This window comes from Astyanax mexicanus, chromosome 4, assembly GCF_023375975.1.
Source record: "Astyanax mexicanus isolate ESR-SI-001 chromosome 4, AstMex3_surface, whole genome shotgun sequence".
In the NCBI taxonomy this organism is placed as follows: Eukaryota; Metazoa; Chordata; class Actinopteri; order Characiformes; family Acestrorhamphidae; genus Astyanax; species Astyanax mexicanus.
Genome location: NC_064411.1, coordinates 17143733 through 17159989, shown reverse-complemented (window position 1 = coordinate 17159989; position 16257 = coordinate 17143733). Strand labels below are relative to the sequence as shown.

Here is a 16257-nt window from a genome sequence, read left to right as displayed (position 1 = left end):
CACTTTTTGTCCCACTCCCCTCAGGCTGGAGGCTGCAGAGCATCAAGTGCAAAACAACCAGACTCAGAAACAGCTTCATTCCTTAAGCTGTAAGGTTCTTAAACGCCACCTAAACAACATACTGCACTGACACACAAGGACAAATTACTGTTTACAAACACTGTCACTTTTAACTGCACTGAGACACTTTTAACTGCACTGAGGCTGCCTCTTCCTGGGCTGCCACCTTATTGTGGTGGAGGAGTTTGAGTGTCTCAAGAATCCTAGGAGCTATGTTGTCGGGGGCTTCATGCCCCTGGTAGGGACACCCAAGGCAAACAGGTCCTAGGTCAGGGACCAGACGAAGTGCAGCCCAAAAGGGAGAAACAACTTTGGATCAAGTATTCCCTCGCCCAGACGCGGGTCACCAGGGCCCCACTCTGGAGCCAGGCCTGGAGGTGGGGCACGCTGGTGAGCGCCTGGTGGCCGGGCTTTTGCCCATGGAGCTCGGCCGGGCATAGCCCGAAGAGGAAACAGGGTCCCCCCTTCCCATGGGCTCACCACCTGTGGGAGGGGCCAAAGGGGTCGGTGCAGTGTGATTTGGGTGCCGGCCAAAGGCAGGGACCCTAGTGATCTGATCCTCAGCTGCAGAAGCTGGCTCTTGGGACGTGGAATGTCACCTCTCTGGAGGGGAAGGAGCCGGAGTTGGTGTGCGAGTTAGACAGGTTCTGGCTAGAAATAGTCGGGCTCACCTCGAGAGGGGTTGGACACTTTCACTCTGGAGTTGCCCAGACGCAGAGCTAGGGTTGGCATACTTGTTGCCCCCATCTCGGGGCCTGTACGTTGGGGTTCACCGCAGTGAACGAGAGAGTAGCCTCCCTTCGCCTACGGGTGGGGGGGGGGCGGGTCCTGAATGGTGTTTGTGCCTATGCACAGAACAGCAGTTCAGGCTACCCACCCTTTTTGGAGTCTTTGGAGGGGGTGTTGGAGAGCACCCCTCCAGGGGACTCCCTTGTTCTGCTGGGGGACTTCAACACTCACATGGGTAATGACAGTGAGACCTGGAGAGGTGTGGTTGGGAGAAATGGCCCTCCCGATGTGGTGATTTTGTTATTGGACTTATGGACAATCCATGACGAGCACATAACTAACACCATGTTCAAGCATAAGGGTGTCCATATGTGCACTTTGCACCAGGACACCCTAGGCCGCAGTTCAATGATAGACTCTGTTGTCATGTCATCTGATCTGCGGCTGCATGTCTTGGACACTCGGGTGAAGAGGGGAGCGGAGCTCTCCACTGACCACTACTTGGTGGTGAGTTGGCTCCGATGGTGGGGAAGGATGCCGGTCAGACTTGGCAGACCTATACGAATTGTGAGGGTCTGCTGGCGGCCATACGGCGTCTCGGGGGGGAAGCAGTATCCTACAAACACTATATATAGTGGGTGTGGTGTGCTGTTGACCACAACTCGGGACGTTGTAGGCGGAATACTTTGAAGACCTCCTCAATCCCACCAGCATGCCTTCCATTGAGGAAGCAGAGCCGGGGGACCTTGGGGTGGGCTCTCCAATCTCGGGCGCTGAGGTCACCGAGGTGGTTAAAAAGCTCCTCGTTCCGTAAGGCTCTGGATGTCGTAGGGTTGTGTTGGTTAACACGACTCTGCAACATTGCGTGGACATTGGGGGCAGTTCCACTGGATTGGCAGACCGGGGTGGTTGTCCCTTATTCAAAAAGGGGGACCGAAGAGTGTGTTCCAACTACAGGGGAATCACACTCTTAAGCCTCCCTGGTAAGGTCTATTCGGGGGTGCTGGAGAGGAGGGTTCGTCGGATAGTCGAACCTCGGATTCAGGAAGAGCAGTGTGGTTTTCGTCCTGGCCGTGGAACACTGGATCAGCTCTATACCCTCAGCAGGGTCTTGGAGGGTTCATGGGAGTTCGCCCAACCAGTCTACATGTGTTTTGTGGACTTGGAGAAGGCGTTCCTCAAGTGGAGGAGTTTAAGTATCTTGGGGTCTTGTTCACTAATGAGGGAAAGATGGAGCGGGAGATGGATAGACGGATCTGTGCTGCGTCAGCACTGATGCGGGCGCTGTACGGATCCGTCGTGGTGAAGAGAGAGCTGAGCCAAAAAGCAAAGCTCTCGGTTTACCGGTCGATCTACGTTCCTACCCTCATCTATGGTCATGAGCTTTGGGTCATGACCGAAAGAACGAGATCACGGATACAAGCGGCCGAAATGAGTTTCCTTCGTAGGGTGTCTGGGCTCTCCCTTAGAGATAGGGTGAGAAGCTCACTCATCCGGGAGGGACTCAGAGTAGAGCTGCTGCTTCTTCACATCGAGAGGAGCCAGTTGAGGTGGCTTGGGCATCTGATTAGGATGCCTCCTGGACGCCTCCCTGGTGAGGTGTTCCGGGCACGTCCCACCGGGAGGAGGCCCAGGGGAAGACCCAGGACATGCTGGAGGGACTACGTCTCTCGGCTGGCCTGGGAACGCCTTGAAATTCCCCAGGACGAGCTGGCCCAAGTGGCTGGGGAGAGGAAAATCTGGGTTTCCCTGGTTAGGCTGCTGCCCCTGCGACCCGACCCCGGATAAGCAGAGGAAAATGGATGGAGACACTTTATCTTTTACTGCTCTAATTTAATTATCATGCTGTTATAGCACATTGCACTTGTTGCTGTTACCTGTCTACTCTCTCTATTTATTTTTTTGGGGTATTTATCTTTATATATGTAATTTTTCTTGTATTCTCTTATTGTGATATCTTATTTTATCTATATATCTATTTAAGCAACAGCGCTTGGGTGTAAACTGGACCACAAACCACATGTGATGCGAATGACAATAAAATCTCTTTGAATCCTAATGCTGTGGTCTAAACCTGTAGCTAGGCTAGCTACCAATAATAGTGGTCGGTAAAACAGCTAATGCTGCATTTTTACATTTAGCGAGCTAGCTACCAATAAGAATAGTCATTAAAGCAGGAAAAAAAACAAAACAAACACAAAATATAAGCATTCACAATAAAAAAAAAAACTTACAAGTTAAACACACATGCTACTCTACTATTGGAAGTAAATGTTTATTTAACCATTTTAAGCCTAAACCATTAAAAAAAATCTATTTCTTTCTAAATTTCAATCTGAAATTGACTATTATGTCTCACTTCAACCCATACCCACTTCACACTGGATTTCTTTTTTGGGCGACTTTGATTATTTAACAAATAATAACATAAGACAATCTCAGGCCTATAGGTTTCATGTCAACCATCCGTTGAGAAAACACAGAGATTGCAGATATGCAATATAAAAGCTGTTTATTAAAACACACAGATGAGTAAATATAGAGGTGAAGCAATACAAAGATAATATTTGGTACTGGATAAAACCAATGAAGGAACTAAATGAAATGGATATTCTTAGTAACTTTGGAGATTATAAAAACAGAATACGATATATAATAAGTAGTGATGGGTTCGGCAACAGTGATGCGTCGGCACATGCGCCGAGCTCCTAGAGCAAACCCCGCATCAGTGCGCGCATCTCTTTCAGCAAGACACATGACCAATACTCAAACTGTTTCGAAAGAACATTAATCAAACTGTGTTTATAAGGAAGCGCATCTGTCGGGATGCATCTGCCAAAAAAAAAATCAATGAACTTTAGCGATACATCATCTTTTTCATCTAAAACTATGGAACAGCCTCAAGGAAAAAGAAAGTTTCTGCTGTGTGGGACAATTTTGATCTTACATCAGACAATAAGGTATTTGTTTTAATTGCGTTGTTGTTGAATATGGTTCCTTTCAGATCTTCAACTTGATCTATCTGAATCCAAATTCATCTAAAATTGACTCTTAGTCAACTATTCATATTATGTTCTGCAGGTTAAATGTAGCATTTGTTTGATAGAACTGTCATATTTAAACAAATCCACCTCCTCAATGCTGAGGCATTATAGCGACAAACATGAGAATGAAGTCCAAGATACACCAAGGATCAACTCAGATATACAACCATAAAAATGTGTGGGGGAAAAAAACAGTCCACAAGCATACTTGTTCCAAAGACATTCACTTAGATTTTCACGTTATGTTACATGTTCACATTATTTATTGACTGTATCTAAGAATATCAAAGATATTTTAAAGGTAACTGATTATATGAAATAATATTGTATACAATAAAATACAATGACTTAAAACATATTTTGTATAGAATAGGTCATAAAATTAGTCCGTCGACTAGGTTGTCTGTAGTGATTTTAAGGTCCAGTAGGTGTCAGTATTCAGTGACACAGTATCGACACACTTTCAATACAGGTTCCCTATGGGTCGAAACGCTTCATGGCGCCTTATCTATCCATCACTACTAATAAGAAAAAGAGTATAAAACTTGAGTAATACAACAACCAAATATCCCGATATATCCACTGATGGAACGTGTCCCAAGTGACAAAGTAAAACATTTGTGTAGGACAAGGTGTTCTGTCCGAAAGATTTAGGATTTGCACTTTTAATTGCCGTGGAACAGATTTGGGATAGTTTTCTCTCCTGTGTGAATGCGCTGGTGATATTTGAGATGACTCTCTGTAGGAAAACACTTCTCACACTCTAAGCAGTAATATGGTTTTACTCCTGTGTGAATGCGCTGATGTATTTTGAGAGTACTCTGTCGACTAAAACTCTTCCCACACTCTGAGCAGTGATAGGGTTTCTCTCCTGTGTGAATGTGCTGGTGCAGTTTGAGATTACTCTGATGATTAAAACTCTTCCCACAGTCTGTGCAGTGATACGGTTTCTCTCCTGTGTGAATGCGCTGGTGTTTTTTTAGATTACTCTGTTTGGTAAAACTCTGGACAGAGTTCTGATGTTCCTCCATGTCAGGACCTGGCTCCATTTGTCCAATTGTCATTTGTAAATGTAGCAAACAATGTCTGCGTGTTCTGGAGATTCTTCAGGACGGCTTCTGCTTCACCTCTTTCAGCAGTTTAACACTGCTCTTAGTTAAATATCCTGGTTGTTGGTGATGAATTTCAGGAGAATATTTTCATTTCTGGAAAAAACAAAGAAAAATGCCATTGAATATTAAAATAAAAGCAGGTCAATTAACTGAAGAGAACTGTCTAAATCAATCAGTTACATTATATTGACAAAACTACTGGGACATCTTCATATTACCCTAAAAGCTTCTGTACTGTACCTGGTGGTCCTCCAGCCACTAGAGGGAGGCCACATTTTGCCACTTGCACTAATCAGGCGAACACCTGCTTAGTGCCTTTATAAGGGCCCACTGTTCAGACAGACAGTCTTGATTCTGTTCCGGTCTCACTAGAAGCTGAGAACTTTTTGAGCATGAGTAGGGAAGCCCCACCCCCCTCTGTCTCTCTGGGGAGGATTTTTAAATTCCTGCAGTGGGTTGCAGCTCTGATATTAAAACATAAGATTTTTCTAAAAGAAAGGTAACAGAGCTAACCATGTAATCTGTGATTGTTTCTGATGGTTAAACAGCCTCGCCTCTGCATCAAAACACACAGATCAAACCCACTGTGTGCTTAATAAAATACAGCCTGTGACAGTCAGTTAGACTAGAAACTGGAAAGAGACGGAAGATGTCTGTGAAAGCCAGAAATCGAGAAAGAGAGACTAATCGGACTAGAGAATGGCCAATAATAAATATAGGAATCTCTTTCACTCGTTGGCGTGAGCTAAGAGACGCTAAACAGCTGAAAACAGACGCTGAGCTGTTCGGCTTCTTGTTGGACAAGCTAATAGCGTCTTATTTTGTTGCTCTGGTGTTTTACTGAGATAGTCTAGCTAGCTTCATATTCATAACGTTACTTTATAGAGTAGTAGTCTGGGTTTTGTTGTGTGTGGATATATATATATGATGGTTATAGTGAGGTAGAATTTACATGTACAGTGGTGTGAAAAAACATCAAACCAATTTAAATATTAGTCAAAGACAAAACAGGTAAACAATAAATGCTATTTTTTAATGAATGTGGTTATTATTAAGGGAGAAAAAAAAATCCAAACCTACATGGCCCTGTGTGAAAAAGTGATTACCCCCTAAACCTGATCGCTGGTCGGGCCACCCTTAGCAGGAACAACTGCAGCACCATGCGCATTGCCCTAGTGCATGTAAATTTAATGGTCCCATGAAGGTAATTTAAAAACACTAGTGAAATTGCACCTCGTACCTGACCTTCTCCTCGCTAAAATCACTTCTTTTTAAATTTTATATTTTTACAAGCTGACTTTTATTTTGATGAGAAAGTCACGGATCTGTTCCTCCCGCAGGAGGAAGAGCAGGATCAGCTGAACTACAGAAGGTATGTGAGAAGTTTTCTGAGCCACCATACCTCAGCAGTGATCTGTGTGTTTCTGTGCTGTTAAAGTAGAAATTGGGACATTTCTTTTCAACACTTTCTTCAATACAAAGATCCATTAGAACTAAATAATCTTTAGGATTATTTCAATATGTAAGAGTGCTTTACACCAAAAAAACCCTATGTTAACAAATTATATTGGTATATATTATTATGAAATTAAGTAGTCCATTAATTTTAAATTGAATATTAAACTTTGATTACTGATAATGAACTGAATTAGGTGAGCTTTCACTTAATTGATCAATAGTACTATTTAGACTACCCCAAAGAGAAGCACTTACTCCTTGTATTAAATAATCAATGCTTCACTTTGGAAAACTGAGCCTCGTGTTAGTCTCACTTAACTTCTAACAGAGAAGAGAGAAATAAGCTCATAAACTCTTAACTATTACATAAATCAGTGAATTATCTACAAAAACACTTTTAATCTGTCTTATACTCGAATTAATAGCAGTATTTTTAACTTAAAACATGTTTTTAACCACTATTTATTAATAAAACACGGAGCTCAGCACCTACCCGCAGCACAGAAACACACAGACCGCTGCTGAGGTACGGTGGCTCAGAAAGACCAAACGTAGCGTAACTGCAGTTCACCACTAAACAGCAGGGGCCGCCAAAACTCCATTTAACAGCATTAAAGTGACTTATTTTATAAAGTTCATCTAAAACAAAGAGATTTTATTACTCTGTTACACTTACAACAGTAATAAACGCTGTAAAATTATTAAGTTATGCTTCAGTTCATTCTTAGAAGACAAGTTCAGACATTATTAACCATTAAAATAAATTAAACAAATGGCTCAGATCATCATTAATTAACAAGATCTATTGCATTTGAAACATTGGTAATTTAGTAATATGTAATAATGTCTAAGGTATGGTAATTAAATAATGGCTTGTTGGTATTGTGGACCATTTTTTAGAAATTCACTTATTCTGATGTATTTTCCTTCATAATACTGAATATTTTGGGTTAATGAAAGTGTGTAAAGTGTGTCCTGAATTTAAAATATATTAATATAGTTACAGCAGAACTGTATTACTGTGGTACACTTGCTATTCCACACTAATGGTTTTAACTGGGATTTCTTAATAAAACTAAGCTTAATAAAACAGCGTGGATAAAGATACTGCAATTTGCTAACATTTTTTTATTTATATATTTTCAAACTATGTTTATAATCACAGTAAAATTGTGAGTTTTCTGTTAAATCAGTAAGTTAATCAACATTACTTAAAAAAATGAAGTGAAATTCCACTTTACAGAGTCTTACCTGACCCTTACCTCGCTAACAATTATTTCTTTTTAAATGTAATATTTTATAGGCGGACTTTTATTTTGATGGGAAAGTCACGTGTCTTTCTGGCAGCTGTTCATGGAGTTGCTGCTGAACATCGCTGTGAAATGAGCAACAGTTGCTAATATAAAAGTCAGCTTGAAAATTTACATTTAAAAATAAAGAATTTGTTTCCAGAGGGATTATAGCGAGGAGATGTTCAGGTAAAACAGGTAAGAAGTGAAATTGCATAAGAATAAGTGGATTTTTAAAAATTTGTCCACAATATCAAACATAAAATGTTAAATGACTTTAAACAAGACATTCACATATTACTAAATAACCAATGTTTAAAAATGTAGTAGATCCTGTTATTAATAATGATGTGAGCCATTAATTTAAGGAATTTTAATGGTAAATATTTTTTTTTTACTTTTTAACACTCTGTATGTAATAAATGCTAAAGAGCTTTCCTTTAATTGATCAATATAAACATTTTGACCACCCAAAGAGAAGCACTTACTCCTTGTATTAAATAACCAATGCTTCACTTTGTGATGGTCACCATAGATATTCAAACAATTTTGTACTGACAAAATTTACCATGTAAGTTAACACTGTTCAAAAATTTACACCAGATTGATACAACCTTTTTAACACTAAGTAATACATGCTAAAGTTGTACCAGATGGACTTGGTCCTCACTGTTGATGGTAAACTTCAAGTGATGCCCCAACTTGTTTGCACTTACATTTCAATTTAGGTAAGATGGCTACAGTTAGAGTGACACAGAGATAGAAGAGATAGAAATGTGCACAAGTTTATCAGCAAAATATATTTCATTGTTAGAGTCACTTCAAACTACCCCAACAAATAGCACTTACTAATTACTATGGAAAGATCAGTGCTGTTGTTAGAGCACCAATTGTGACATTGATTCCAGTAGATACTTTTTTTAAAATCTAAATTTCATTTAAAATATTATGTTAACATTTTATTTACATTTACCTTCTTGATGTCCTGCAGCTTCTTGAAAAGGAGATTGTACTGCAGCAGATCTTGTTTGTTGCTCACCTTGTCTAAAGTCTAACTATTTATGTATTCTGAAAGCTTTCCATAAATTGAGGTCATTCACAGCTCCTCCCTGTAAAATCACTCTCTGACATCACAATGGACTATCCTGATTTCTGTATAGAAGGGTACTTCACACTTGTAAACCATCAAAAGTGAGAACCAAGTCAAGCACATTAAGAATAATTTGTTAATATATGGGTTCTTGGTGTAAAACACTCTTACTTATTGAAAGAATCGTAAAGATTTTATAGTTCTAATAGGTCTCTGTATTGAAGAAAGTGTTGAAAAGAAATGTCACAAATTCTACTTTAACAATAGTTCTGACCTTTGAGTAAAATTGGTTAGTGCTGTTTGTTGGGGTAGTTTTAATCCTCCTGTTACCTTCAAATTTACTAACACCTTTTATGTTTGGGGTCAATTTCACCCCAGCTATTTCAAATTACAAAAATTATTATATATTAAGAACATTTTTACCCAAGTTTATTACACATGCTATATTTGTTTGTTGACTACTTGAATAGTCATTAAAAAAAAACAAAAAAACATTTGTAATAAAAAAGATTTAATGTTTTCTTGAATAGTAACAAGTATTATGTTTGGGGCCAATTTGACCACAGGAAAAAAACAAACGAGCAGAAATTCATGCTCAGTCACATGGGAGTCTGGATTGTAAAGAAGAAGATCCTACTTGTTCCATTCATCCCATATTACTGAGTTTATTAAGATCTCATCAGTCCTGCCTTGTTTCTGTGTTATTGAAGCGTAGGACACGGAGGAGACATGGACTGTGTTTAGAGACGTGCTCGATCTGTCTGCAGCCCAAACACCTGTTCTTTCTTCTCCTTTTGACTTGTACTCTCCAAACTGAGCAACACAATGTAGACTTACATGTGGGATTAAATCCAAGTCTTTCCAACTATCCCTCTATACACACACCTCCCTCTAAACGTATCATCTAAAGTAGTTTATCATTTTAGATTGATGGTGGAGGATTCATTATAATCAGGATCCTCTCTAAAGTCCTCCTTTTTCTCAGACACATTCTCCTCTATGTCTCTGTCATGGTGAAAGAGATGTGAGAAATCCTCACTGAGAGAAAACCTTTTCTTAGACGTCATTTTCAGTAGAGAGAGAGAGAGAGAGAGCAGAAAGAGAGAGAGACAGAACACAGAGAAATGGTTTAGAAGCTGCTGTGAAACCTTTTATATCTCTGCATAACCACTATGTTGTGTGAAAAATATGTTTTCAGGAACAATATATTCCTCCACAGAATGAGAAATATCAAGTTCTCATGAGAATTATGTTTTCCCCGCCCCCCTGTCACATGAACTGTCAGTGGTTCTTGCACTAATACAGTTATAATTATGTTATTTTAGGGATCTATTTTTTTTTTTAAGATTATAAAATAAGACGTCATATTGACCTTCACATCATTCAACACAAATGTGGGTCAAATTCTGATATTTTTTATGTTTTATAAAGCTAAAATAGCCTGGGGTCAAATTTATCCCAAACAACACTGATGTATACAAAATGTGTAAAAGACACAAAAAAACATCCCATTAATTTTATGTTTACCCAGTTGTCTCTATTAAAAGAGGAAAAGTCACCAAATATGAGGTAAATAAAATGAGATTAACTAACTAATTTAAATGCGTTAAACATTGAAAGGGGTCCCAAACATAAAAGGAGGATTAATTGACTCAAGCAACCAGGGGTGTTTGTTTTATTCCTACACAGAACCAGATATAATCTGGTCCAAATAGTCTCAACATCAGTAACGTCTTCCTTTAATGTGTAAAAAAAGTTCTGTCTAAATTGGCTAATATTTTGTAGTAGAATGAGAATGCTTGCTGGACTTATTTTGGAAAAGTTAAAAAAGTTTTTTTTATCATTCTATGAACAAATAAACTCAAACAAATCCATTTTATTTTTACAAATAATTAGTTTAAAAACTGAATATGCAAAAAAAAATTGCATATGAAGATTCAAATGCTTTTACAAGTGTGAAGTAGCCTTCTATACAGAAATCAGGATGGTCCATTGTGATGTCAGAGAGTGATTTTACAGGGAGGAGCTGTGAATGACCTCAATTTATGGAAAGTAATAATTTATAAATGTTTGATACTTTTATAGAGTAAAAAATTTACTAATTTTCTCAAAACAGAACAAATATAACTGTTTCATCACAGCAGAGATCATTATTAAAACTGCTTTTAAACTGCAGTTTTAATCCTTTTTAATGAGCTCTGGGTGAAACTCCAGCATCAGTAGCAGTAATGCTAGTGAATTTACTGAATAAAAAACATTAGTTTCAGAAAATGGAAATATAGAGGTACGTTTTCTTTCCTATTTTAGTGAAATACTTTGTTCTACTTTGTAAAATTAAAGGAAAACGCCAGAGAAGTAGTTATACAGTGTTTTAAATGAGAGTTTTAGCTGTTTAGCTCCATTCAGCTCCATGCATTGAGGACTCCCTCACGGGCTCCCTCTAGCGGTGATGGGGTATAACGTGATATAGCGGGAGAGGGGGCGGGGCTCTACATAACCCGGATGAGGCTGAGCTTCCGGGGTCTTTAGCTGCAGCGGAGGAAGAGCAGAATCAGCTGAACTACAGAAGGTAGAATCTCTCTCTCTCTCTCTCTGTCTCTTCATCACGCTGTTCTACATTCACTCCTACACCAACACCACCTTCAGCACCTTCAGCATGTGCAGCATTTACACCACCAGCACTGGATCTTCTCCTAGCTCTGCTCAGCAGTCTGACTCTGACCCACAGACACAGGAGGGGGGTTTGAGTAGGGGGTCGCGGAGCTGGGGATGGGGGGGCTTTACAGATCATACACAGAGCCTCACACTCCTGCCCCCCCCTCCCCCACATCACTAATACACACCTGAGATAAATCTGAACTGAATTTGAACTAAATCTGAGATAAATGTGGGTTAAATCTGGATCCATCATAAAATCAGGGTCTCCAAACGCACAGTGGTCCAGTCTCAGCATGGATCTACTTCTGGGTTCAGACTGATAGCGGATCAGAACCAGAACAGATCTTCCAGTTCTTGAGTTCTTCAGTCTGAATGTGGATCAGATCCGCTGAGCGCTTTACTCCAGCAGCAGCTCTGTGACTTTCCCGTCAAAATAAAAGCCTGCCTGTTAAATATTACATTTAAAAAGAAATAATTAGTTTTAGAAATTATTGTAGTGAGGTAAGGGCCAGGCAAGACTCCGTAAAGTGGAATTTCACTTTGCCACTAGTGTTTTAATAATAATTATTAGCTTAATGATTTAACAGAAAACTCACTATTTTACTGTAATAATAAACATAATTAAAAAAAAAAATTAAATGTTCACAGTATCTTTAGCTACACTGTTTTATTAAACAGCCCCTTAACTGATACATGTAATAATAATAATAATAATAATAATAATAATAATAATAATAATAATAATAACACGACACATTGAGAGACTTGATATTGTGAATGAAGATACATAAAAATCATATATTTTATCAAAATGGAAAAAATGGGAATAAACAGAATATAATAATCTGTTATTTGGCTATAATATTTACTACTGAAGCAAGTGTAGCACAGTAATAAAGTTCTACTGTAACTATATTAATATAATCTAATTAGCCATATGTTTAATGTATTTTAATGGTTAATAATGTCTAAACTTGTCTTCTAATAATTAATTAAAGCATAACTTAATAATTTTACAGCGTTTATTACTGTTGTAAGTGTAACAGAGTAATAAAATACCTTTGTTTTAGATGAACTTTATAAAATGAGGCACTTTTAATGCTGTTAAATGAAGTTTGTAGGTGCAGAGCTCCGTGTTTTATAAATAAATAGTGGTTAAAAACGTGTTTTAAGTTAAAAATACTGCTATTAATTCGAATATAAGACAGATTAAAAAGTGTTTTTTTGTAGAGAAATCACTGATTTAGGTAATAGTTAAGAGTTTATGAGCTTATTTCTCTCTTCTCTGTTAGAAGTTAAGTGAGACTAACACGAGGATCAGTTTTCCCTCCACTGTCTGTACCAGCAGAATACAGTGTTGCCAACGCCTCAGTAAGGAAAGTAGCTATTGGCTGTCCTAAAAGTCGCTATAATCTCTAAATGACGCCATCGCCTAATTTGCATAAAACATGTTTTTGAAGATGTAAAGGATTAGGGTTGTGGGAGAGAAAAAAGTGTTTAAAAAACACCATAAATGTGTTAGAAATGTTACATATGAAAAACTTCTGTTGCTTTTTAAATAGGTCACTTTTTTTTTTACAATAACTTCATTTTTACGTGAATTGCATAAATTAGTTTTTTTTGCCATGTTCTTAAATGTTATTATAAGAGCAGCAGGTAGTCGGAACTGTTATTCTACACTTTTTTTTTTAGTTTATTTATTTATTTTGCATTTTCTTAGGTTAAAAAATAAAGAAAACTTATCAGACAAATTATTCAATGGTTCAATACATAGTTTTATTTATTTCTTTATTTTTAGCTTTGTATTTAGCTTTGTTTTATTTAATTTTTTTACGTTTTCTTTATTTTTAAACCTATCATAGAAAAATTGTTCAATAGATATTTAGCTTTTTATAAAGAGGCAGACACTGTGGAGGAGGTGAGTGACAGGCTGTGTGGTGAATGAGGTGAGTGAATGACTGAGACTGTGTGAGTTAAATTAATGGATTTCTGTTCGTGTCACACTGAAGACACATTAGTATTTATACTTCTGCTCTGTAAATACAGAGCGGGGTCAGTCAGCAGCGGCTGTGGGCACGCGCGATTCATTTACAGTGTGTTGGTGGAGCGGTGTGTGTGTGCTCTGACAGTCAGACTGCACTGTGAGTGGTGTGGGCGGGGCTAACGGCTGCTCTGTCTTAACTGCAGCTGCCACTCAGGTAAAAAGAAAAAAAAGTACATGTTGCTTTCCAGTTATCACATGTATTGAAGAATGCAGGTAATTGATGTACACTTATTGCAAGTGCAATTGCAAACAATTCAAACAAGAACCTGATTTCAGCTTTGTGATGCTACCAAAATATCCTAGAGTTAAATAACGTTTAATTTTTATTCAAAACCAGTTACTTAGCTGACAAGCTAAAGTTGCAAGCGCTTTATAACAAATAGTTAATTTTTAGCTTGATAGCTAAAGTTACCAGCGTTTTTTAAATCAGTATCTAATGTTAGCTTGAAAGCTAAAGTTGCAAGTGTTTTATAACAGGCAGCTAATTTTAGCTAGCTAGCTAAAGTTGCATCTAATGCTTGGTTACTAGCTAAAGTTGCAGGCGCTTTATAACAGGTATCTAATTTTAGATAGGTAGCTAAAGTTGCAAACGCTTTATAACCAGTAGCTAATGTTAGCTTGCTAGCTAAAGTTGCAAGTGCTTTATAACAGGTAGGTAATGTTTGCTAGGTAGCTAAAGTTACCACATTTTTTAAAATCAGTAGCTAATGCTCTTCGTGTTTATGCGCGTTTCGTGCAAAGTAACATTTTGCTCTGCACCTTTTTGGTATCCATTTTGATACCCAGCCTTATAGAGGAGTGTGATATTAAAATCACAGCTTAATGACCTAAGAATGCCTCAACCAAGGGTGTCAAAAGTATTCATATTCATTACTCAAGTAAAAGTATAGATACTGGGGATTACACATACTTTTGCAGAAGTTGAAGTATCAACTCAAACCTTTACTTAAGTAAAAGTACAAAAGTACTGCTTTTAAAACGACTTAAAGGTATAAAAATAAAAGTAATGTAAGGGGAAAATTGACCTTATAAACAGAAGCCTTGGCTGTACTACATGAACCTATATTGCACAACCACCAATTACTAGTTGCCTGTAAGTATTGTAATAAAAAAAATATTAAAAACTTGTCAAATTTACAGTCCACACAAGCTCTCCAAACAAACTTACAACACTGAATCATAGCCTTGATCTAGCAAGCAGACCTTGGCAAGTTCCAAGACACAGCAAACATTTTAAATTCACCATTAGTGCATCACTAGGTTACCACAAATTTTGTCCACTATTGACTGTAGGAAACATTCAGTTTACCTCCGAAAAGAGTTGTTTTTACATACAACCATTCCGAAGCCTCTCGCTGCAGCTGGCGACGCATTATTGTCAGCGCTGTTCACTCAGAATGCTGTGTATCTACTTCTTGTGTCAAGAATCAAAACACTGCAGCGGCGTGTTTGTTTTTATAGCCACGTGACATCACAGGGTCCGCGATGTGACTATCGCACATGCGCACATCGCAATGTCTATGCTTAAACATTATATCGTGCAGCCCAAGTGCGTAGCATCAAATCTTTCATCATGCAGGAACTGCTGACACAATCCAGCCACATGAGGTCTAGCATTGTCCTGCGTTAGGAGGAACCGAGGGGCCACTGCACCAGCATATGGTCTCACAATGGGCCTTAGGATCTTGCTCGGCACTCAGGCTACCTCTGGCGAGCACATGGAGGTCTGTGAGGCCCTCCAAAGAAATGCCTCCCCACACCATTACTGACCCACTGCCAAGTCAAGCAGTTATTATTGTCAATACTGCATATGTACAGGACATACAGACAATTGACTCATTCCCAGGATGATGAATGAGTGTGTGCTGGGGGCAGCATTGGGATGGGGGGTGGAGCAGGGTGAGAGTTCAGCCAGAAAGCATAGGTACTGAAGTGGTCTGTGGTCCCCACCTGCAGAACGACTCCTTTGCTGAGTATGTTTTGTTAATTGAAATTGATTGTCAATCAGTGTGGACAGTTCATTTCAAAGAAGTTTGATTTACTTGGAGTTATATTGTGTTTAAGTGTTCCTTTAATTTTTTAGCAGTGTATATATATATATATATATAAATATATATATATATATATATATATATATACACTGCTAAAAAATTAAAGGAACACTTAAACACAATATAACTCCAAGTAAATCAAACTTCTTTGAAATGAACTATTTGCCGTCCAGATGCACTTGAACTCCATATAAGAAATTTAGGTGAAATCAAAATAAAGGTAAATATAGTGTTGAACCGTTTGTAGTTTCATTTTTAGTAGGTAAAAAATATTTACTTTTAGGTCATATCGTCCATCTCTATGTGAAATGCTGAAAAACACTTCATGGGTTGAAATAGTCATACCACTTTTCAAATCTACAGTCTTTTATTTACTAAATGTGTAGCTACATTTCCAAGACAACCAATAAGAAGTGATGATATTTAAGGTGGAATAGAAAATTCAGGGAAAATGTTAATTCATTAGCTAGGCTGAGCTAACGTAAAATGACTAAAAAACATGATACATATTGTTCAGATAGCTGGTTTACAGGCTTTACTAACATTTAGTTAGAGTTGATGAAATTGTGGGTAACGTTAGCTTCTGTAAAACTGCAGCAGGTCTTGGAGCTTCTGCTGCTCTCTGGCTCCGGAGATGAAGTTGGGCTTAGTTTCAGCAAGCCAGGAAATTACAGATATTTATAAGCAAGTTCAGTAGTGGACAGCAGCAGAGTTTATGCTAC

General features: G+C 38.3%; 3 protein-coding genes across 4 annotated transcripts in view; 2 read left to right on the top strand and 1 right to left on the bottom strand.

Annotated features, from left to right (window-relative positions):
* The window catches only part of LOC125801449 (zinc finger protein 239-like), a 155456-nt gene that overhangs the window by 15875 nt on the left and 123324 nt on the right, over nt 1-16257 (bottom strand). The window lies entirely within an intron of this gene.
* Nucleotides 1-16257, top strand: part of LOC125801678 (zinc finger protein 160-like) — a 289977-nt gene that overhangs the window by 270380 nt on the left and 3340 nt on the right. Inside the window, exons 5-9 of the mRNA XM_049478476.1 lie at nt 303-450; nt 839-1080; nt 1177-1296; nt 1466-1599; nt 1747-1971. Of these exons, the coding sequence (XP_049334433.1) occupies nt 303-450; nt 839-1080; nt 1177-1296; nt 1466-1599; nt 1747-1971 (869 nt within the window). The remainder of the gene's footprint in view (nt 1-302; nt 451-838; nt 1081-1176; nt 1297-1465; nt 1600-1746; nt 1972-16257) is intronic.
* LOC125801359 (zinc finger protein 484-like) overlaps nt 6278-16257 on the top strand; it is a 126855-nt gene continuing 116875 nt past the window's right edge. Inside the window, exon 1 of one of the 2 annotated variants that reach the window (XM_049477956.1) lies at nt 6278-6317. The gene's annotated coding sequence lies outside the window, so the exon portion shown is untranslated. Of the gene's footprint in view, nt 6318-11325; nt 11352-16257 lie in introns of those variants that run through there. The other variant, XM_049477960.1, reaches the window with a different exon arrangement.